General features: G+C 38.7%; 1 protein-coding gene across 3 annotated transcripts in view; it reads left to right on the forward strand.

Moving 5' to 3' along the window:
• The window catches only part of Pias1 (protein inhibitor of activated STAT 1), a 116,210-nt gene that overhangs the window by 56,403 nt on the left and 36,749 nt on the right, over positions 1-23,058 (forward strand). For all 3 annotated transcript variants that reach the window (XM_041679399.1, XM_041679400.1, XM_041679401.1), the window contains exons 3-6: positions 10,116-10,200; positions 10,598-10,645; positions 15,749-15,839; positions 16,541-16,675. In XM_041679399.1, the coding sequence (XP_041535333.1) occupies positions 10,116-10,200; positions 10,598-10,645; positions 15,749-15,839; positions 16,541-16,675 (359 nt within the window). The remainder of the gene's footprint in view (positions 1-10,115; positions 10,201-10,597; positions 10,646-15,748; positions 15,840-16,540; positions 16,676-23,058) is intronic.

A 23,058-nucleotide genomic window follows, 5' to 3' on the forward strand; every position in this document is an offset into this window, starting at 1 on the left:
TATTCAGGAACTGCTTTTGTTGCGGCTACAGCTGTCCATTGGTATAGTGACAATTTCATAGTATGTTTGCAGTCAGATTGAGCTCATGTGTAATTTACATTCCATTGTATCTGTGTTGTGCCTATGACCTGACAAAGATTTCCGGTAGGTTTTTTTTTTTAAAAGAAGTATGCACTTTTTAATTGGTTGCTTTTGGCTAGGGTCCTACTACATAACTCAGAATGGTCATGAATTTGTAATCCTCCTGCTCCCTACCAAGGGCCAGACTTTTAGGCATGTGGCAATACATTCATCTTAATTTTTTATTTTTATTTGTGTTTTTATATTTGAAATGAATTCTTCTACCTTTTATATGTTTCGGGTTTGTTTTTGTAGTTTTTTTTAACTGAGCTAAGAAATCCCAGCTGATAGTTTTTGTTATTTTTGTTTTTGCTTGTTTGCTTATTTATACTTTAAATGCTCACCCCTGCCCATTCTGGTTTAGAGTCCCGAACTTCTGCAGTCCACGAGAACACTCCTGTTGACTTGCTGACCCACCATCTTTCCTTTGCCTTTTTTCTTCTGGCCACTTTTAAGACTCTCCTGCTGTCATGTGTCTAAGTGATACCACAGTGATGTGTTCTACCGGCACTTTCTTTTCATTCATTATGAATGTAATTTGTTGAACACATGGTTTCTTTAAATTGTGTCTACCCCTGCTTTCCATCTCATTTCTTAATTGATATTGTTCCTAGAAGTTGGCTTTCCATTCACCAGAGTGCTCTCATCCACTGCTTGTTTGCACCCAGTATTTCTTTTTTTTACTTTTTTACCTTTATTATTTTTAATTATGTGTACCTGTATGTTTCTGAATGTGGGTATGTACGTGTGAGTGCAGGTGCCGTAAGGGGCAGAGGAATCAAATCCTCAGAAACCCTGGAGCTGGAATCACAGACATTTTTGTGAGTTGATTGATAAGGGTGCTGGGAACCAAACTTGGGTTCTCTGGGAAAACAGCAAATGTTCTTAACCACTCAGCCATCTCTCAACCATCTCTCCAGTCCTATATTTGTGTTTCTTAATAACTTTTTATTGGTTTTTTTTTTTTTTTTTTTTTGAAATGGTTTCTCTGTAGCCTGTCCTGGATCCAGCTCTTATAGACCAGGCCAATCTCGAACTCACAGAGTTCTGCCTGCCTCTGTTTCCTGGAATTAAAGGCATGTGCCACCACTGCCCAGCTCCTAATAACTTTCACTACCTAAATAGAAAGAAGTAATATACCCATGGAGGGAATTGTACATGGAGGCACATGCTAAAGGACTGCAAGTAAGAGGATGAGCTCATACATCTGACAAGCTGCTAGAAAGCAGTTCAGAGAAGAACCAAAGGGGCAGATGGCTGGTGTGTAGCTGGCTTCATTTAGCTTCACTAACTAGGCAAACCCCTCCCCATTCACTGAATCTGGCACTCAGGCAAAATTGCTACAGTAGAATAGCCCCCAAGAGCTTTGGGGGCTAGAAGAATGATTTGTAAGCTAGAAGAGAGGTCTGATTACATTGCCTACCTCTACTCTCCATATCCTACTCTGTTAGGATATACTGTGTAACTGAATGGGTGATGCAGGATTTACCTACACTCTAGTGAGATGCTGTCCTAGAGGGACCACACTGCTGCTAGGGAGGCAAATGAAAATGGCTTTCAGGGTAGCTCCAGAGCATTTTATAATCCTGTTTCCTTTACAGTTAATTTTATAATTTTTGTTGTTTTATAGAAAATTAAATTCTAGCAACTTAATTTTGAATGCCATATCAGTGACAGTCTTTGAAATGGAGTAATTTGATTATTCTTTTTCTTTTTGAATGTAAAAGTCACTGCTCACACGTAGTAGTATCCATACTGGTTTTCTTTCATTCTGTTTGTCATTGAATGAGCTAACTAGAGAAATCCAATCTATCTCTATCTCTCTGCCTGTATGTGTATGTGTGCACATGCCTTGTGCCTAAAGAAATCAAAAGAGGGTGTTGCATTCCTGGAACTGGAGTCAGAGATGGTTGTGAGTCACCTTGTGGGTGCTGGGAACTGAACTTGGGTCCTCTGCAATGGCAGTAAATGCTCTTCCCTGTTGAACTGTCCTCCAGTCCCTGCATTTTCATTCTTGGGAGGAATCTATTAGTTTTGAAAAGTCTAGAAACTCTTACATTTTTCAATCTCGGAGAAGTTTAAAATACAAAATTCTTACATAGTCCTGTAATCCCCCAAAACTGCTGAGTTTACTGCTCTTGAGGTTTCTTTATAATAAAATCAAAGCTGCTATTTAATCTTATTTTCTTCTCCTTATGTTTTGGCATATATAATGTATCTATCTATTCTAGAAAATTTAGGAAATAGAATGTGGTTGAAACTAAAAGGTGCCTTTAAAGAAAACAGTCTTGCCTAGAACACTCTGAGTCGTGTCCTCCATGCTAAATAATGGAGGAAAGGCTAAACTGGAGGAACCAATTTGCTTAGAAACTCAAACTTGCATGAGCAGTACCCATCTATATTCTATAATATTTATGAAAACAGTATTTATAAAATGAATTTTGGATAATTTATGTCTTCAGTGAGTTGATTAATAAAGTAAATTAGATACAATTTAACCAGCACTGTGCTTAATTGAAGAAAACAATGTTGACTGGTGTTTGTACGATATCCATGTGTTTTACCAAAAATAATTAGTAAAGATATAAGCAGACTTCAGCCAAATTTTGTTAAGTAAAAGTTTATCTAGTTATGTGTTGAATAAAGATGTTTTGGTCAGGGATAAATAATACAATGATGGTCTGGCCACATTACATCTCCTAGTGTCATAAGTCTCTCGATTGTAAGTATATTTTATGTACTTTTGCATGACAGCTAAGTTGTCTAACTATACAGTTCTTTTCTGAAAAAAGATTTATTTATTTTTATTCTGTGTATCTGGATGTTTTGTGTGTATTTATGTCTGTATACTACACACATGCCTGGTATCCATGGAAGCCAGAAAAGTATCACATCCCCTGGGACTGGAGTTACAGGTGGATGTGAATCACCATGTGAGTACTGGGAGTTGAACTCAAACCTTCTGGAAGGCAGCCAGTGCTTACTAACCTCTGGGCAATCTTTCCAGCCCCCAGTTTCTTTTTAAGAGTCATTCATTTTTATTTTATGTGAATGGGTATTTTTTTTTTTGCTTTTTGCCTGCTTGTTATATCTGTGTACCACATATTTACAGTTCCCCCAAAGACCAAAAGAGGTCATTGGATCCTCTGGAATTGGAGTTAGAGACGGCTGTCAGCTTCCATGTGGATGCTGGAAATGAAAAATAGTTATACTCTTAACCACTGAGCTATCTCTCCAGTCCCATGATTTTTTTTGTTGTTATTTTTCAAGACAGGGTTTCTCTGTAGCTTTGGAGCCTGTCCTGGAACTAGCTCTTGTAGACCAGGCTATTCTCGAACTCACAGAGATCCGCCTGTCTTTGCCTCCCAAGTGTTGAGATTAAAGGTGTGCACCACCACCGCCTGGCCATGATTTTATTTTTTAAATGAACAAGAAGATATTTACAAAAAAAAAAAAAGAATGTGATGTTTATATGTTGTATAATGTTTAAATCAGTTAAGCATGTCTGTTTTCTCAATTATTACTTTTTTATAATGAAAACGTTAAAAGTATTTTATTCCTGCTTTTTAAAATGTACTGGAGTTACTTTATAATTGTCCAACTGTGGAGTAGCACACTGGACCTTTTCACTCTTGTCCAGCTGTGACTTGATATTAATTGATTATGGCTTAGGACATGGCTCATCCAGTAAAATGCTTGCTGTAAAAGAATATAGTCTTGAGTTTGGCACCCATGTCAAAAAGCTAGATGTGGTGATTCATATAACTGTCACCCAGTGCTGGGGAGACAGGCATATGGATCAGCCTGCTTAACGTGGAACTTTCAGCTCCCAGTGGGAGCTGGGGTGAGTAAAAAAATATACTTTACCATTGAGTAATGAGGAACTTGAACAACAGTGAAAGTGAGATCAAATTAAGTCAAGAATTCACTTCAGAGTCTCTTTTCTCCTTACTCCATATCCTCCTCATCTCATAGGTAACCTTTACATTTTTTTAAATTTAAAAAATATAATTACTTGTAATTGGGTTTTTGTGCCATAATGTGGGTATGGAGATTAGGAGACTACTTTGTGGATTTGGTAATTTCATTTTACTCTTATATGCGTTCAAGGGTTTGAACTCAGGTCACTAGGCTTGATTAACAAATACCTTTACCAGCCAGGCAGTGGTGGTGCACGCCTTTAATCCTAGCACTCTTGGGAGGCAGAGGCAGGCGGATCTCTGTGAGTTCGAGACCAGCCTGGTCTACACGAGCTAGTTCCAGGACAGCCTCCAAAGCTACAGAGAAACCCTGTCTTGAAAAACCAAGAAAAACAAACACCTTTACCCACTAAGCCATCTTACTGGCCCTAAATGATCATTTTTAATTAATTTAAAGCTTATCTTTCTTATTTTTCTTTTTAAAAAGCCAGTATTTATGCGTCTGTGTATGTATACACATGGGTATACATATATATACAGTTTTGTGGAGGTTTTGCTTGTTTGGTTTTATTTGAAACAGCATCTCATCTTGTATCTCCAACTGGCCTAGAACTTGGTATGTAAACCAGACTGACCTTAAACTTGGAGAGTTCTCATACCTCTGCCTCTAAGTGCTGGCATTACAGGTGTGCATTGCCATATTCAGCCCTTTATATATTGCCTTTTCTTTATGTGAGGCAGGATTTCACTGAGCAGCCCTGGCTGGCACATAGCTCCACCAAACCCTTCTCCCTTTGTCTCCTGAGTGTTGGTACCAAAGGCATGTGCCACCATTCTCAGCACCCTTTGTATTTTCTTATTTCTTCTCTTACACCAAAGGCAGTAGATTGCATTTTTCTTTACCTCATGTCTTGGTTTCTCATATATTCTTGAATGATATTTAAACTTTTTATGTGTGTGAGTGTTCTACCAGCATGTATGTGCACCATATTTGTGCCTGGTGCTCTTAGGAGTCAGAAGAGGACATTAGCTACCCTGGAACTGGGGTTATGAATGGTTGTGAGCCACTGCGTGCACACTGAACACTCGTTCTCTGCAAGAACAACGTGCTCTCAACTACAGTGCCGTCTCTTAGCCTCTAATGATATATTTTGAGGCTCACTCCCATAGCAATATATAGTGATTACCTTCATTATTTTCCTTATATTCTTTTATACGTATGCTTATTCAGATGTCTCATATAAGTAGATATGCTGTATAAAAAGGGTATTTGTGAATTGTACAGCTGTATGGTGGATATAAAGCCTTGACTATAAATCAGTGGATAACAAGTATAAAAGTATAATATTCCGGGGCAAAAAGATTAAGGAGGTGAATATAGAATACTCTTAAAGTAAGTTGTAAGTTTATAGTAGTTCTACTTGAAATATAATTAGGCTTTAAAAGTCATAGTAGTAGCCAGGTATGGTGACGCTCTCTTTAATCCCAGCACTCGGGAGGTAATGGCAGGCAGATCTTGCAAGTTCAAAGCTAGCCTAGTCTTCACAGTCGGAGTCTCTTTGAAAAAATGATAATAGTAGGATTCAGCAGATGGCTCAGTGGGTAAGAGCACTTGCTCTGCAAGCTTGGGACTCTGAGTTTGGATCCCCAATGTTTACAGAAATAAGCCAGGAGTGGCTGTACCTACCTGTAACACAGCAGCAGGGCATGGATCCCAGGATTTCTCTCTGGCCAACCGGCCTAGCTGTATTGGTGAACTTTAGGTTCTGTGAGAGGCCCTGTCCCAAAAGAATAGAGGTGGAGAGCAAACTGAGGAAGATATCCAACTGTCTTCTGTCTTCCACATGGATACACACACCACAACCCAAAATATCCTAATAGTTGGAAATTCATCTAGATACCTGTATTTGAGCCTTGAGTGAGTGAGTGGGGGGATGGATATGCAGAAACCTAATGACGAGATGCTAAATCATAATCAGCTATAGAAATTAAAAGTAGTATTCGAGTACTAAGGTAAAAGAACAGTGGAAGCCGGGCATGGATATTACTGCCTGAGACCCCAGCACCGGGGAGGTTGTCAGGAGGATCATACGTTTGGATGCAGAGGAAATCTTATCAAGACCTTCCCCCAAAGTGGTCAGTGGAAAAAAATCTCTTTAAAAAAAAAAAAGTAGCTTGGATGTAAGGTTCTAATATAGGATCAAACAAACATACAGACTTAGAAAAAAAATCACATTTTTCTTTTCTTTTGGGTGTTTTTTTTTTTGGCATTTTCTCCTTACATTGCCCTCTGGAACTTTGTTGTAGACCAGGCAGAAACTAAATTCAAAGATGCCTCCCAAATGCTGAGATTGAAGGCATGTATCACCATGTCTAGCTTGAAAGTCTGAATTATTTAACAAATAACTATAAGCAGTTTGAAGTAATAGAACTTTAACTTTATAATATCATATACTAAAGTAAGTTTCATATATGTAAAATAATTATATAGAAACAACAAAAGTATTTGTACTAATCTTAGTATAAGAATTTACAAAGACAATACTTAATAGAGTAAGCTACATAAAAATTTAACTTCAAATATTTGTTCGTTAATTTATTTTTGTATGTTTATGATATATGTGTATATATGTTCATGTATGAAGGCACATGTGTGTTGTATCATTCGTGGATGTCAGTAGACAGTCTTTGATGTGAGTTCACACCTGCTGCTTTGTTTGAGGCAGGATCTCTCCTGTTTTCCTCTGCATGTGTTTTCCAGGCTCACTGACCTTTGAACTTCTGGAAGATTCTCCACAGGAATGCTGGGACTACAGACATGCACCACTACATCTTACTTTTGCATAGGTTCTAGAGATCCAGCGATGTCATTGACTTGCTCAGCAAGCACATAACAACTGCTGAGCCTTCTCTCTGGCCCAGATTTGACTTTTTTTTTTTTTTAAATAATGTAGCTTGGTTTTATGTACAGATGTCTGATCCCCTGGAATTATTAATAGTTGTAAACTGCCATATGGGTGCTGGGAATTGAACCTGGGTCCTCTAGAAGAGCAGCCAGTGCTCTTAACCACTGAGCCATCTCTACAACCCAAGATTTAACTTTTATACCATCTAAAAATGGAGCCAAAGTGGAGTGGGGATGTGGGGGACATTACCAGACTCTAAGAAATATTTGTAGCAAATTTCCAAGGACTTACTTTAATATTTTCGCATATGAAATCATATAAGTAAGCACAGAATAAGATTATACAAAATAAAAAATTTAACAAAAACAAATAAAAAATTAAATGTGAATTAAACTACTAAGTAGTTGCTGAAAACTACACATTAAATTAGCAACAACTCCTTTGCTGACCAGAAGAAAGGGCAATTACTAGATGAATAAACTGTTGTGGGCTGTTACATTAGCACAACTACTTAATCCTCTTGTATTATTATTCATGAAACTGTTGGAGTTGGGAGGCCAGGGAGATAGAGTTGCCCCTCTACCTTGTTTTTTGAGACAGAGTCTTCTACTGAGTCTGAAGCTTCCTTATTCACCCGAGCAGGCTGGTCATTAAGCCCCAGGGATCATTAATGTCTGTCTCAACCTTGGGTTTGCAAATGTGTGCCACCAGCATATTAACATGTCTGGCATTTTGTTCTGGGAATCCAATCCAAGTCCTCCAAGCACTGTACACACTGACCATCTCTGCAGTCCATGGTCATACTTTTTTAACTGTGAAATTGTACAGCTCTAATTTGATTGACAGAAAATAAGCACCTTCCTCTTTCCCAAACACTAACCTGTAAACTCAGAGATGTTCAGAGATTGTCCCAAATAATAAACAGTGATAGTAACTGTAGTAATTGTAGTGTTTTGGTCGTGGCCCACCTGTAGTATCATAGAGTGACAGATGTCAGTGGCTGACAATTGAGGTTTGCTTCTCTGTGTGTTCCTTGGCTATGGTTTTGCTTCATGTTCTGCTCTCTGGAATCAAGGCAAGAGGACAAGAAAGGTGATGAAACTTAGAAGGCTGCTTCACTTCATTTGTACAGGGCTGTCTGACCCTCCCACCCAGTTGCGCCAGTCAGTGCAGAGGGTCTGCATATTTTTTTGAACAAATAATAAATGCTATAAAAGAGTGTTCAGTTATTATGGCCTTTTAATCAAGTGTCACAGCCTAGGATATGTCAAGAGAAATGGCTGATGGGAAGGGAGAAGGTGTCCATGTTTTCTGATATTTGAAAAATGGCTGTTCTCAATAATGAGATTAGGTCAGTGCTTTATGGCACCCATGGGTAGAATCCATTGCATTGCGGATTTTAAATCATTGTGGGATGGAAGAAGCAACCACGTTGTTTTAGCAGTTATCTTATCTAAATCTGTACACATCTGAAACTTCACAATAGTCATATATTTGAAAATGAATCTAAATTTTTGCCTAGTGAATAATATGAATTTTTGTTCTTGGGAGATTTTTTTTAGCACTGTTTTAGAGCGGAGCCAAAGATTTAAATTAGGCCAAGCCTGCTGGGCAAAAAAATCTCCATACAGGATCCTCTAAGAAAGAAAGCTAGTATCTTGGGTTGCTGACAGAGGGCAATATTTGCTTTCCTGCACACTGCTCCTTAGTTATTGGTCATTGCCAAACTGTCACTTAGAATTGCAATAACTTTTTCTGGTTAGCAACCATTCCTTGGTGATAATTCTTTAAGAAAAAGCCTCTCCCCACACATGAAGTAGAAATGCAAATCTAGCCTTTAAAAGATACTGCTCCTGCACTGAGATGTAATTTTAGATCCATGCTCTTTTCCATCGCTTTTTCTTAGAGTGGTGGTTGTGCAGATTTTTTGATGAAGAATGCTGCATTTGAGGTGGTTTAAGTGCTGCTTGTAAGAGAACAAACCTGGCTAAGCAAGAGATTGAAAATAGCCAACAATTAGTTTCTCTGCAGTTTTAAATAGCCCACAGCCAAGAATTCCATGGTAATAACTCTTAGTGATTCTTCAGTTGTAGAAAATTACCTTGCAAAAGTGCAGCTTAAATTTTTCTCCTGAAAGACAGGACCTCATATAGCCCAGGATGACCTTAAAACTCAGTGTATAGTTGAGAATAACCTTGGCTTTCTGAACCTCCATCCTCTTGAGTACTGAGATTACAAGTGTGTACCACCACACCCAGTCTATGTGGTACTGGAGTTTGCTAGCCAGAAACCTCTTAATGGAGCCATACCCCCAGGCCTGATATTTCTTAATGTTTACAGTTTGTTTACTCAACAAATAGTCATTCAGTGCTCGACACCCAGACACTATGTATATTTGCTTCTGTGTGCCTGAATGTCTCTCGGAAAGCCAGTGGATCTGTTGTTGATCTCAGCATAGTTAGGGAATCCTTGTTCTACAGTGACAAGTGCTTACCTGACTGCTTGCTGCCTGCCCCACCCCTATTCTTTTTGTTCTTCGTTCTTGTATTTTTCTTATACCTTGTTCCTTCTTTGAGAAGTAAACTCATCCAAGAATAAGAGAAACTGTATATAACATTATACAAAACATGTGTCTAGGTGTGGTGGTGCACACCTATAATCACAGCATTCAGGTTCTGGGCACAGGAGGGTTATGTTTGACTACATAGCATTGTGGCAAGACCCTATCTCAAAACAAACAAGTCTAGTATTAATAGGAGACAAGTTTTCATTTACTTCAAAAACTAAATGCAATTTTACCTGTGCAGATCTCAAAGCAGATATATTTGTTTCTTACTTCAGAAACTATGTATATTTAAATGAGTTTATAAAATTGCATTTTAAATGAAATTAGTATCAGTATGCTGTTATAAAAATGTGCATATAATTAGACAACTTTTGGTTAGCGTTTGCTGTGTACTCTCTGAATTTGAATTCTAATTTGCTATCTGGAATTAGGCCTCTCTGTATCTTTCTGATATATTATATCTAGCATATTTGTTAATTCTCAGTGCTTTCATTGTCTGGTCTCTAGAATATACTCCAGTTAATTAAGGATGTGGTTCTGGCTATTGTTTTCTGTTCTGATGAACTTCAAGCTTATTAAAATGTAACTCTTTTTCTTCTTCAGCATCAGACAACAGCCAGCGCTTTCGGGAAACCTGTTTTGCATTTGCCTTGACTCCACAACAGGTGCAGCAGATCAGCAGCTCCATGTAAGTCACCTTCCATCTGACCTGCAGTTTGGTGTAAGCCCAGGACCAACATAGTAAATGGGTTTGGCCTTCAGCATATCTTCCTCCCTCTCTCCTTCTCCCTCCCTCCCTTCCTCCTTCATTACCTCCCTCCCTCCTTCACTCCCTCCCTTCCTCCTTCACTCCCTTCCTCCTTTCTTCCCTCCTTCTCTCCCTCCCTCCCTCCCTGCCTCCCTCCCTCCCTCCCTCCTTTCTTCCCTCCTCCTCTTCCCTTCTTTCTCTCTTCCCCTCTCTCTAACACACACACACACACACACACACGAGTATAAGCACTGTTGACATTTCTGGTATTTAGGAATGGAGTAACATGTCTTCATGTATTTATTTTAAAATAATTTCTATTCTCATTCTATTTTAGGGATATTTCTGGGACCAAATGTGACTTCACAGTACAGGTCCAATTAAGGTACAGTGTTGACTATAATATATATTCAAATTTTAAAATATGTTCTTTAGAAATTAATTTTTTTTTTTTATTTTCGAGACAGGTTTCTCCGTAGCTTTTTGGTTCCTGTCCTGGAACTAGCTCTTGTAGACCAGGCTGGCCTCGAACTCACAGAGATCCGCCTGCCTCTGCCTCCCGAGTGCTGGGATTAAAGGCGTGCGTCACCACCGCCCGGCTAGAAATTAATTTATTTAAAAGTCTCCTCAATTTTCAACAAGATACCTAGGAAGAAAAAGCATTGTGGGAGGCTCTGCTGCCCATGTGGGATCTTTTCCATGGTGGTGGTCCTTGGGTGGCTGGGAAGCTGCAGCTGATGACATCTTTAAAGGCACTTAAGAAGCATCAACTTTTAGGTAGTTGTGACATGGGCCTTTAATCCCAGCACTTACTTAGGATGAAGGCTCAGCAGGATCTCTGTGAGTTCATATGCTTTCTCTACTGAAGAGGTGACAGCACATCAGTCTGCAGAATATCATGAACATTCCCTAGATATTCTAATCTGCTTCATCCTATTTCACCTGTCATTTTGTGGAAGTTCTCAGGAATGCACAGAAGCATGCCAACACAGGCTTGCAGCCCTTCTCATGCTTTGTTTCTGTGCCCTTCTGCTCCCTCTAGAGCATTTAAGACATCTTTTTTCTTTTTAATTAGTTTTTTTTTACTTTATTTTTATTTCATGTGCATTGGTGTTTTGTATGCATGTATGTCTTTGTGAGGGTGTAGGATACCCTGGAACTGGAGTTAAAGACAGTTGTAAGCTGCCATGTGGAGCTGGGAATTGAACCTAGGTCCTCTGAAAGAAAAGCCAGTGTTCTTAACCAATGAGCCAGCTCTCCAGCCCCCTTTTCTTCCTTATATAAACCCATTTTGCCTGCTTTTCTTACTTGGCGAGTCTCCATATCTTATTGCAATAAGAAATAGAAGAGAACAAAGCATTTGATTTCTTCAGTGGGCTGTTTTTCCTGTAAACAACCTGGTAACAACAGTCACATACAGATTAAAGACAGAAAAGAGGTCAGCAGTCTACACACCGCCCAGCTTCATGGAGCCATGCAAACACTTCTCACCTAATCTCTAGTAGTGAGGTCAGACCAGACTTGCTGAGAAAACCAAGTGATTGACAAGATTTAGGAGCTTTTATACCCTAAAGCAACAGGACCAGCCTTAATCTAAGACTTAGTTTTAAAAGGCACTAGCAAAGATGTCATTGCGTGTCCAGAACAGACTGTGAAAATGACTGAACAAAGTCAAAGACAAAATGCGGTGTCTTCATAAATAATTACATGTTGCTACAATATACTGCACTTCTTGTGTCTACATATTCTTCTTACTTTTGCTTGTTTGTTGATTTGTTTATCTGTTTGCTGTGTTTGGGTGTGTTTGCGTGTGGGGATCAGAGAACAATTTGAGGGAGTCACTTCACTCTTTCCAGCATGTAAGTTCTGGGAATCGAACTTGGATTTATAGGCCTTATCTGCTCAGCCATCTCTCATTGCTGCCCGCCCCCTCCCCCATTTTGGATAGTGGGTATTGTTGTTTTTGAGGTAGAGTCTCACATAGTAGCTCAAGATGGCCTAGAATTTACAGCAGTCCTCCTGCCTCTGTCTCCCAAGTGCTGGAATTTCAGATGTGAGCTAGCATTTCTGGCTGTTTGTTCTTCACTTACTTATTTATTTGTCAATCTTTGTGTCTTAATAAAAGTCTCCCTTATTCCCCTTGTCTTCCCATATCCCCATTGCTAAGCTGGTGTGTTATTTAAAATGTATGTGCCTTTTTATTTTTTCATTATGAATATTTATCATAAATTATGAAAAATAATGGTTACTATTAAACATGTAGTCTGTTTTCATATATGGACTTGTTGCTCCCACCTTCTGAAGCATCTCACAGAAACTGTCTGCTGTTGGCCCCTCTTTTGCCTTCAGTTTTGAGACACCTTTTACCTAATAGAATGAGGAGTCACTAGTCATGTAGATTATTCTTTTCCTACAGGTTTAGGTATCATGGTGTCTTTGTTTGAATTTATCACTGCACTTGAATAATTATAAGCTGTGGCATCGTTTTACTGTTGTAAATCAGATGCAGTGACACACTCCTGTCATCCCAGCACTCAGGTGGCAGAGGCAGGAGGATTGCCAATACATAGTAAGACCTGTCTCAAAAATAAAAACAAAATGATAACAATGACAAAAGAAATAACCTGTAATGAAGATCTCTACTGGGTTTATACCTATCTCTGTGAACTCTGATAGCTGTTTCCTAGGAACATTTCTAGCAAAGGGTTGTAAATTAGTATTTCTTAACCAATTGAGAATCTATTGGAAACTATGGATTGTTTTCCTAAAAATGAATGTTTGTGGGTGTGCATGTATGTATGTATGTATGTATATACCTACGTACGTATGTATAAGTGTGCACTCATATGCTTTGACATGGCAAAGTGGTTTTTTTATGTGAACCATTCCTGTACAGATTCCATAGCTGGCACATTAAGACCTCACAACAGATGTGAAGAGCAGATGACTGCATGTAATGAATGTTCCACAGAATTCACAAGGAGGGCTCTCCTCCTGTACAGCCCAGAGGTGCTGTGAGTTTGCTGTAAAAATGGAGTGAAGGATGGCTGTATATTGGGAATAGGAAGTAATAAAAAACCATTTATCTAGCTTAGTAAAAGTCAGTCAGTCAGATGAGAAGTTACAAATTGTGTATCTAGCCTTCGTTTTCCCAAAAGATTATGCATTTAATTTAGAAATAAATGTTTTGTGACTTTCTGAAACAGTGTTCTACTTTATCCAGATGTAGCACAAATGCTGTGATTATTCAGTGGCTTTGGTTCTCCAGTAGTGAAGGAGCTCCTTGGCTCATTCGACAGAACTTGGTCTTAGGAGTGGGGTTTTGGCCCTGAAATTATGTTTTCAGTATATTCTACTGAGGAGCAAAACAAAATGTTTCAAAGGCAGTATCAGAGCTATTGTATGCTATATGTCTTCTTTGTTTTATAATACACATGAACCAGTTTGAAGCTCTGGGAAAGTCTTTAATATAGAAGCTTTAATTGTTTTGACTTAGGCTTTTAAAAGTTTATTCAACTTACAGAGCCTTAAAAAGAAAAAAAAAATTGAAAGTTCATGATGCCTCCTCAATTTTAGACAAACTACAAACAACTAAGGAATATTGAGAATAGGAAAAATAGTCTTCCCTAGGGAAGAGCACACCAGCTGGTTATCCAAAATGACATGATCAGATTGAAGACCTGTACGTACAGCTAGCATTTTATGGATTAGCGTACTATATTTATATACTTAGAAACACACACACACACACACACACACAAAACAGTTGAAGAAAGAAAGAGGCTATGAATTTAAAAGAGAACAAGGAAAGAGGGTTGATGGCAAGGAAGAGGGACATGATATAATTTCAAAAAAATTAAAAGTTTAAAAATTTATTTTTAATACCTGCTAATATCTGAGGAAGCTCTGTCCCTCAGAAGATAATTAAATAATTCTAAAGCCATCATTAACACTATTGCAAAGTGGTAGTTGTAATTGCTAATCCAGATACTTGATGGAACTATTTACTATTGACTTTAAGCAACTTAGGTGAGATAAAAGGAATTAAGGAGACAATCTCCCACCTCTTCTCCTATATCCACATGTAACCTTTTTGGTTATTTTAAGAGAAGGTGTTGCTACATAGCCCTGGCTAGCAGGAAGTCACAGATATCCTTCTGTTTCTGCTCCCTGACTGCTAGGATTGAAGATGTGGCCACTATGCCCAACCACATATAATTTTGGAGTCTCCCCCAAACCTAACTGAATAGTTGACTGATCCTAGACAGCTAATTACCACATACCTTGTTATTGCTGTATTGGTAAAAACGAACAAGACGCGTGTGAGATAGCCATTTTGACTGTGACTGTTATGGGATTGAAGGACTGCTCAAAGAGATGACTGACCCTGAGCTGCGGGAAGTAGATCCTCAGTGTCTGAGAAATGGGAGGCAGTGTTGGAATTCTTGTTCTCACTCTGTTTACTTTTATAGACACTGAGAAATAATTGTTTACTCTTAATTCCTTTTTACTTCTGTCCCTAGTACATACTCGGGATCTGTTCCAGTTGCCCAGAAACAGGAGGCTCTATGACATCCCTCAAGCAGTATAGTGGGCTACTGTTTTGTACAGTTATGACTTAATATCTCACCTTTGTGTTTGTTTCACTTTGATTGAGAATGAAAGCAGGTGTGGTTGGTCTGTGAACATAAATTTGATGGACTTTAACATTTGAATAGTTGATGGAGGAAGGTCATTGGTTAAATAAAAAGAAACTGCTTGGCCCTCATTGGTTAGAAGATAGGTGGGAGGAGTAAACAGAACAGAACGCTAGGAGGAAGAGGAAGTGAGCTCAGACTCCACAGCTCTCCTCGGGAGCAGATGCCTCAGAGAGACGCCATGCTCCCAGCTCCCAGTCAGACGCACGCGATGAAGCTCCGACCCAAGATGGACATAGGCTAGAATCTTCCCGGTAAGCGCACCTAGGGGCGCTACACAGATGATTAGAAATGGGCTAAATTAATATGTGAGAATTAGCCTAGAAGAGGCTAGATAGAAATGGGCCAAGCAGTGATTAAATGAATACAGTTTGTGTGTTGTTATTTCGGGCATAAGCTAGCCAGGCAGCCGGGGTGCTGGGGACACAGCCCCGCCGCCCTTATTACTACAAATAGTAGATATATGTGTATTTTGTGGTAACTTAGAAGGTACACTATTATCCACATATTTTATGCATTTTGGGGTTATCTAAATTCTTGATGTTTTTCAATATCTCGGATAACTGGTTTTTCTTCCAGTTTGTTTAAGTCACCACTATTTATGCACATACATACTCGGGGCTGTATAATTCAAGCCACTGTTCAAAGAGCAACTGTGTTTTAAGCCTGTTTGCCTGTGTTTCTTATTCTTTTTCTATTTTAAAATTGATCATCTTTCAAGTTAGCTATGAAATAAAAATGTTAGAGGTTATCTTTTATAAAGCAAATTAAAATTTACCTTTGCCGTTTAGGTTTTGTTTGTCAGAAACCAGTTGTCCACAAGAAGATCACTTCCCACCCAACCTTTGTGTGAAAGTGAATACAAAACCTTGCAGCCTTCCAGTAAGTTCTAAAAACAGTTTTTGAATTACATTACCCATGTGACTATCGCATAAGTCATCTTAGATGTTTTCAATTGCACTTTTACATTAAGAAACATTTGAGGAACTAAGGATGATGCTCAGTGGTAGAGTGCTTGCTTAGTATTATTGAAAAGACCTTGTGGTCAGCTCCACTGCCACAGGATGGAGACATTTTATATATATTCATGTGACTAGGTGAGACTTGCAGACTTCAGTTAGCAGTTGTGACATGAGCCATGAGGAGAAAATTATAACATTGCCCATAGTAGCATTGGTGTTGTGCTTGGTTTTAGGGAGACAGAATCTCACTCAGCTATATTCCTGTGAACCTGTTTGCCTGTAGTAAGCAGAATTCATCAGGGCCTCTGTGCCTTAGATGGAGTAATACTGGGAGCTGTGTTTGTTTTCCTCAGAAATGTTCCTTGTATACCTCTTTTAAGCCGTTATGAACTCATTTTGATTTAAGAGATTTTGAATTTCTATCACTGTTTTTTTCTCAGACTCGCTAAAGTGAAACTATTAGGTTGTTTAGAGAGATTATTGCCTAAGTAACTCATAAATGTTTGCTTCCCTACTTTTTAATGAAATCGTTTGTATTTTCTAGCCTGTACTTTGTAGTTTGTTTAGTTTTTTTGTTTTAAGAAATGGAAATAGTATAAATAAATTATATTTTTTTCTTAGGGTTACCTTCCACCTACTAAAAATGGTGTGGAACCAAAGCGACCTAGCAGACCAATTAATATCACCTCACTTGTCCGATTGTCCACGACAGTACCAAATACCATTGTTGTTTCTTGGACGGCAGAAATTGGAAGGGTAAGTAAGCTTTTGTTTGTAACTCTTTTCCTGTCATGAGGAACGGTTAATTACTGTGGTTGTCTGTAATATGTGAATTATACTGTGAGCAAGTAGACAAGGATTTCTGTCTCACTGTGAGGTTTTAACCTATTCCTACTTGATGCAGGATCGTGTAGTCTCCATTGGTTGTTCACTCTATAATTTATCATAAACTTCTTTCTGTGTTGTTACATATTCTTCTGCAGCATTTTAAATGACTATATCATATGGTGGTAAGGATATGCCACTATTTGGCCTACTCTCTGGTGTTGAATACTGATCTTTGAATACTGTCCTGGCAGCTGTAGCGGTGCATACATGCATGATGATCTCCTTACAGTAAATTCTCATAAGTAGAATTTTTGAGCCAAAGAATATGAGGAATTTTAAGAAGTTTTGTGTGCATTGACAGATGGCTTTCCCCAAAGATGTACAAATGTGTTCCCTGACTTTTAGTGTTTATTTGCATGCCTGCAACAATATTATCTTTTTAAAATCCTTCACCATTAAGTAAATGTTAGCATTTAGTACCCCTTTTGTTTTTGGTGAGAATGAACATATTTGGTTTTTATAACTATTAATATTTTAAATTTGCATCTATGTCCATTTCTTTTTTGTCCTTTTCTTAGTTGTCTTACTAGATTTAATATGTTGAGAATTTACCGTTTGATACATCTTGTACCCTTTGATACAGCTTTTCAATCTTTGTGGTTATTTGTATGTAGATTTACATTTTCATAACACTAATTGTTAACCAGCTTTTTGCTTTGTACTCTTTTCTTCTTCCCATCATCCTCTGTCTACCCATGCTTGCCAAACTGTTAATAAGCTAGACTACTAAACTACAAAGGTTTCTTGTTTTATCTTTAAATATTTAATCCATCTTTTTTTTTAACTTTTTTATTTTATGTGCATTGGTATGAAGGTGTCAGATCTCCTGCCACTGGATCTTCAGGCAGTTGTGAGCTGCCATGTGGGTGCTGGGAATTGAACCTAGGTCCTCTGGAAGAACAGTCAGTGCTCTTAACCACTGAGCCATCTCTCCAGCCCCTATTTAATCCATCTTGAATTCATATGTTGTATGAGAAATTCATTTTCACTAGCTAACCTAGTTCTAAGTAAATGGTAGCTCTGAAGCCATCATTGTTACATGATTTTTTATATTCTGTTTCTGAACTTTTTCTATACTGTTTCTTAGCCTAGGTTTCATTTTCTAGGATACCCATGAGTTAAGATTTGTTGGCTGTGTGTCACTGCATAGTGTAGAGAGAACACACCCTTGTTTTTCTGGGGCCTGAGATCTGGGGGCTCCACACAAACACACCAAGAAATGTCTTTGTGTTTAAGTGCATAAAGGAAAATGACTGGGATCTTAGGGTAGTCAAGGACTTGAAAGAGAAGAGAGTTCAGGGAAGGGCTTCCCTATGGATGCAATGACTTGAGAGAAGAGCTAGGAGAAGGATGGGAGTCAGGAAACATTCAGAGGAAACACAGCAACCCAATGGCAGGGATGAGCCTCTGCTTTGCCAAGCAGCTGAAAGGGTTTCACTGTGACTTAAGGGCAAACCACACAGGGCTTTGTAGGAAAGGTCAAAGGTAAGCATTTTCTCTTTTTAAGGAGAAAGTTTGCATGTTTCCTTTTAGAACAGGGTTACTCCTTAGAATCATTAAGTAGTTGAGGTAGATGCCCAAATCATACAGCAGTCACATCTTAGGAACCAACTATTCCAGAAGTGTTCATGGGAGCCTTAGCCTAGAGTGATTAAGAAGCGACACCCAATGTCAATATTTGGCTTCCACATGGACACACGAATAAACTTACGGACGCAAAATAACTGTTCAACTTGAGAACACACAAGTGACCTTAGCAGGAATAGTTTTGATAGAAGATTGGAGTGTTCTGTTGTTATGGGCTGGAGGAAAGCTAGCTGTAGAGATGTTGAATTATAAGCCTGTCACTTAGGAGAGAGGAGATGAACTGGAAGGATGTGAGACTGAGAATTCTTTGTCTTAGAGGGCGAATTTTAATGTGTCTGGGAAAGTTATTAGCATGAGACAGTGAACCTTCTCTTCACATTTATTTTGCCACATGAACTGTGGAATTACTTAACCATGTGCCTTCCTCTCCTTTCCTCACTCAACCTCTAGGTGTCTTCCTCAGATTCTTGAGTAGGATTTCTGTAGAACCACAGGTGGAAGTTAGGGAACTGGGAAGAGGAGGTAGTTAATGGTGATACTCACTGTTATCAACTCTAGGAACTGTGTTTCTCCATTTACTCAAATCTTCCTCAGTGCTCCCCTGTAACTGATTAGGCTTAGTATCTGTCTTTGTCAGTCCTGTATCCTTCTTAATTCCTGGGTTGGTTTAGTTGCTATTTCCAGTGTATCTTTTGTTCCTGTTAAATTTTATAGGGTTTATTTATTGTTGACTTACTCTAAAACTTCTTGTTTGTGGACATTTCCTACTTAAATTTAGATAGTGGTTTTTGGGGTTTTTTTTAGTTGATCTTTTTGTATTTCCAGGAGGGTGGTATATAACTTGAGATTGTCATTTACACAAATACATAACATATGCCTTATTTCTTCTACTAGCTAGAACTTTTTAAACATATCATAGGTGCTACTCAACATCTTTATTGTTCTTTTGTTAAGGAGAATATTACTGCTGTCATGATATTTAGTATTAGAATGTGTGTACATGTGCGTGCGTGCGTGTGTGTGTGTGTGTGTGTGTGTGTGTATAAATAAAAGCCAGAGATGGCATCAGTGTCCTCTTCTATCACTCTTTGATGTACCTCTGAGGCAAGGTAGCCAGACCTAACAGAAGACAGCAGACCCCAGCAGTTTTCCTGTCTCCATCACTAGTCAGAAACTTTTGTAAGAAAACCCTAACCTCTGGTCCTCAAGTGCTCATAGCTTCTGAGTCCCACCATGAAGGAGTTGGTTTGCTTGCTTGATTGTTTTGTTTTTAGGCAGGATCTCACTAGCTGGCCTAGAACTCATGTAGATCAGGCTGGCCTGGAACTCACAGAGATCCACCTGCCTCTGCTTCCTGGGTGCTGGGATTAAAAACATGTGCCGTCAAGCCCAGACCCACTATTAGTTTAGAACTTAGTTACATTAATTATATATTATATATTTATAATATTCCTCTTCTTTTTTTTTAAAAAATATTTATTTATTTATTTATTATGTATACAATATTCTGTCTGTGTGTATGTCTGCAGGCCAGAAGAGGGCACCAGACCCCATTACAGATGGCTGTGAGCCACCATGTGGTTGCTGGGAATTGAACTCAGGACCTTTGGAAGAGCAGGCAGTGCTCTAACCACTGAGCCATCTCTCCAGCCCCTAATATTCCTCTTCTGCTGAATTTTGTTATTAGAAATGGATTTTGGGTGTTGGGAATGTAATTTAGTTGGTAAAATACTTGCCTACCGTGCACAAAGCCCATGCTTTTAGCCTAAGCACTCTATTAACTGGAGGTGGTAACATATGTCTGTTCTCTAGTAGCCAGAAGGTAGATGCAGGAGGATCAGAAATATGTCATCTTTGACTCCATAACAAGTATAAGACCATCCTGGGATACACGAGGCCTTGCCTATTATCAAAAGCAAGCAGAAATGAATTTTGAATTTTATAGCATAATTTTGAAACCTATCAGGGTTATATTTTTGCTTTCAACTAATTCATGTGTTACCATTGGTTTTAGTGTATAGCGCCCCCCCCCAATAGAACAAAACACACAACAAGGTTTTTGTATGTTTGTTTTTGGTTTTGAGTTTTTTTGTTTGTTTTTGGTTTTTTTTTTTTGTAAAACGAGATTATTTTGTAAATCTCAGATGATAATTACATTATTTTCAAATCACTAGTTTTGCCGGGCAGTGGTGGCGCACGCCTTTAATCCCAGCCCTCGGGAGGCAGAGGCAGGCGGATCTCTGTGAGTTCGAGGCCAGCCTGGTCTACAAGAGCTAGTTCCAGGACAGGAACCAAAAGCTATGGAGAAACCCTGTCTCGAAAATCCAAAAAAAAAAAAAAAAGAAAAGAAAAGAAAAGAAAATAAAATCACTAGTTTAATTTACCTTATGAGGCTGCTCTGAATAGTCCATGCAGAATGTTGGGCTGTGTTACTGACATTCTATTGCTTGGCCTGGTGGTGCAGGGGTGTAATTCCATCTACTCAGGAGGCTAAGGCAAGAGAATCTCAAAATTAAAACCTGCCTGATCTGTTCTAGGCCAGCCTGCGTAACTGAGTGAGAACCTGTCTCAAAGTAAAAAAGTAAAAACAAGATTGAGTTATCCTAGTGGAAGGATTGTCTAACTTACAGGAAGCTCTAGAGAAACCCTAGTACAAAGAGAGAGCAGTCAGGGAAGAGGAAGCGAAAAGGAGGAAATTTGTCTTTTCAAAGAAAATAAGTTAACTCCACACAGTACCTGAAGGAGAGAAGCGTATTATAGCTTCTTGCTCTATTCTGTGGCATTTTACTTTATTTAGCATTTGTTAAACTTTTCGTGTGGATGGAGGAATCATTTGGACACTATTATGTAGGGGGACAGAAGGACCAAATATTTTGTTTATGGAGAAAGTATCTTATGAACTTACAGTTTTACAGACTTTGGGGGGAAATGCAGACAAATTAACATTGTGAGAGGATATATATAAAGAGTTGGCCCTTGAGGGGCCAGCAGAAATACTGTCTACTTAGCCACTGTTTTCGAGGATCTTTCTTTGTAATATCCCCTTGTGACATTGGTACAAGGGGAATTTCATTTCTCGCGTTCCTGCAGCTTTTATTTTCTTCTCTGACTACATGTTTCCACTAGAGCACACATACCTTTTCACTGAACTGGATTTTTTTTTACCTTGATCTCATCATAGATACTAATAGAAAGCCCTGGGGTATTTCCAAGTTTGAACATTGAAGCTGTCAGTCCAGAGTCTCATTGTTGATTAGCATCTCTCCTGTTTCTGTTTGACCTGAAGCATTAAGCAATTAAGGAATGATGGTAAACAGGGTTTGGGTTTCCTCCTAAAAGATGCTTTACCACTTCTGTATTAGATTAGTAAGTCGTGTACTTTAAAATGTAGGCACACTGTAAAGTTACTTGTTTTTCTTTAAAATACTGAGTTGTACTTATAAGTAAATTTGCTATTCGCTATCTCAGGGTTTTTTTTCCCCAGAAAATATTCAGCATGTGATCCCAGATAGATTTCTGGACTTCACAGGAAGTGTAACCTTGCAGAGGGTTCTGTAGGATGTGTCCTCCTGTTGCTAAGAGGCAAATACATATTTAAAAGTATAAAGCTAAGTCTGGGAAAATAGCTCAGTGGTGGAGTGCCTTCTTAACATGTATGGGGCCCTTACTTTAGTTCTTAACAGTGCAGGATGGATTAGATTAGAATGTTCGTAGGGCTAGGCTAAGAGGTTCTAGTGAATTCTGGTATGTAGAAGCAAGAATTTGTGGAACTGCATGGCCCTTGCTCACTGACTCCTGTAGTCCTTGCCCTTTCCTCTTGGTTTGTACTGCCCACCCATCCAAATAGTTACATGATCATAAGCATATTGTGTAATCTGTGCCTCAGTTTCATCAGCCTTTCAAGATAGAGCAGTACCACCTGTTTCCTCCTATAGGCTGCAGGCAAAGCTGAAATAAGATCTGTAGTGTATATCAGGAATGCCTTAAAAACTGTTGCTATAAAGAAGATGGTAACTCTGTTTTCTCGCTTCTTTTAAAGTGTCTGGATCTACTTGATCCCAGCATGAAACAGAAAAAGATCCTTTAACCTTTCTCTCTTGTCCCTTCTTGGCCCTCTTCTCTTCCTCTTTCCCAATAACACACCCTTCGTCCAGCTTGGCTTGCTACCTGTTTTTTGTACCATCTTCTCAAGTAGCCCCTGTAGGCATTGAGTATCCAATACTCATCTTCAAGCAGCGCTTCTCTGTGCAGCTTTTACTGATTCACCTGCATGATGTGCACACTGCCTAAGTGTCTTTAGGATCTAGTGGTACCCCAGGCATAGTGAGGCACTAAATAAGTGAACTTACAGCCCATCTCATTATTAATATTTAATAGCTACATATTTTAGAATATGTGATACCTACTAAATACGGTTTATGATACCGTCAACATCTTAGCAGCCTTGGCTTATATTTAGTCTTAATAATGTTCTTTCATATAAAAATCTTAAATATGTTAACTTCAAGCACTCAGTGCTAATGAGTGCAGCAGCCCTAGGTTGAAGTTCTCAGCTTGACGCTTGCTAAAAGTTAGGCCAGTTTTCTTTACTTCGCTACCTCAGTTTTCTCATCCACACACACATAAAACAGGTTTTTAACCACCTGAGCTGCATATCAATCAGG

The sequence above is a fragment of the Microtus oregoni genome, unplaced genomic scaffold (assembly GCF_018167655.1).
Source record: "Microtus oregoni isolate MIOR12 unplaced genomic scaffold, Mior012 000032F_ref0000030, whole genome shotgun sequence".
Taxonomy (NCBI): Eukaryota; Metazoa; Chordata; class Mammalia; order Rodentia; family Cricetidae; genus Microtus; species Microtus oregoni.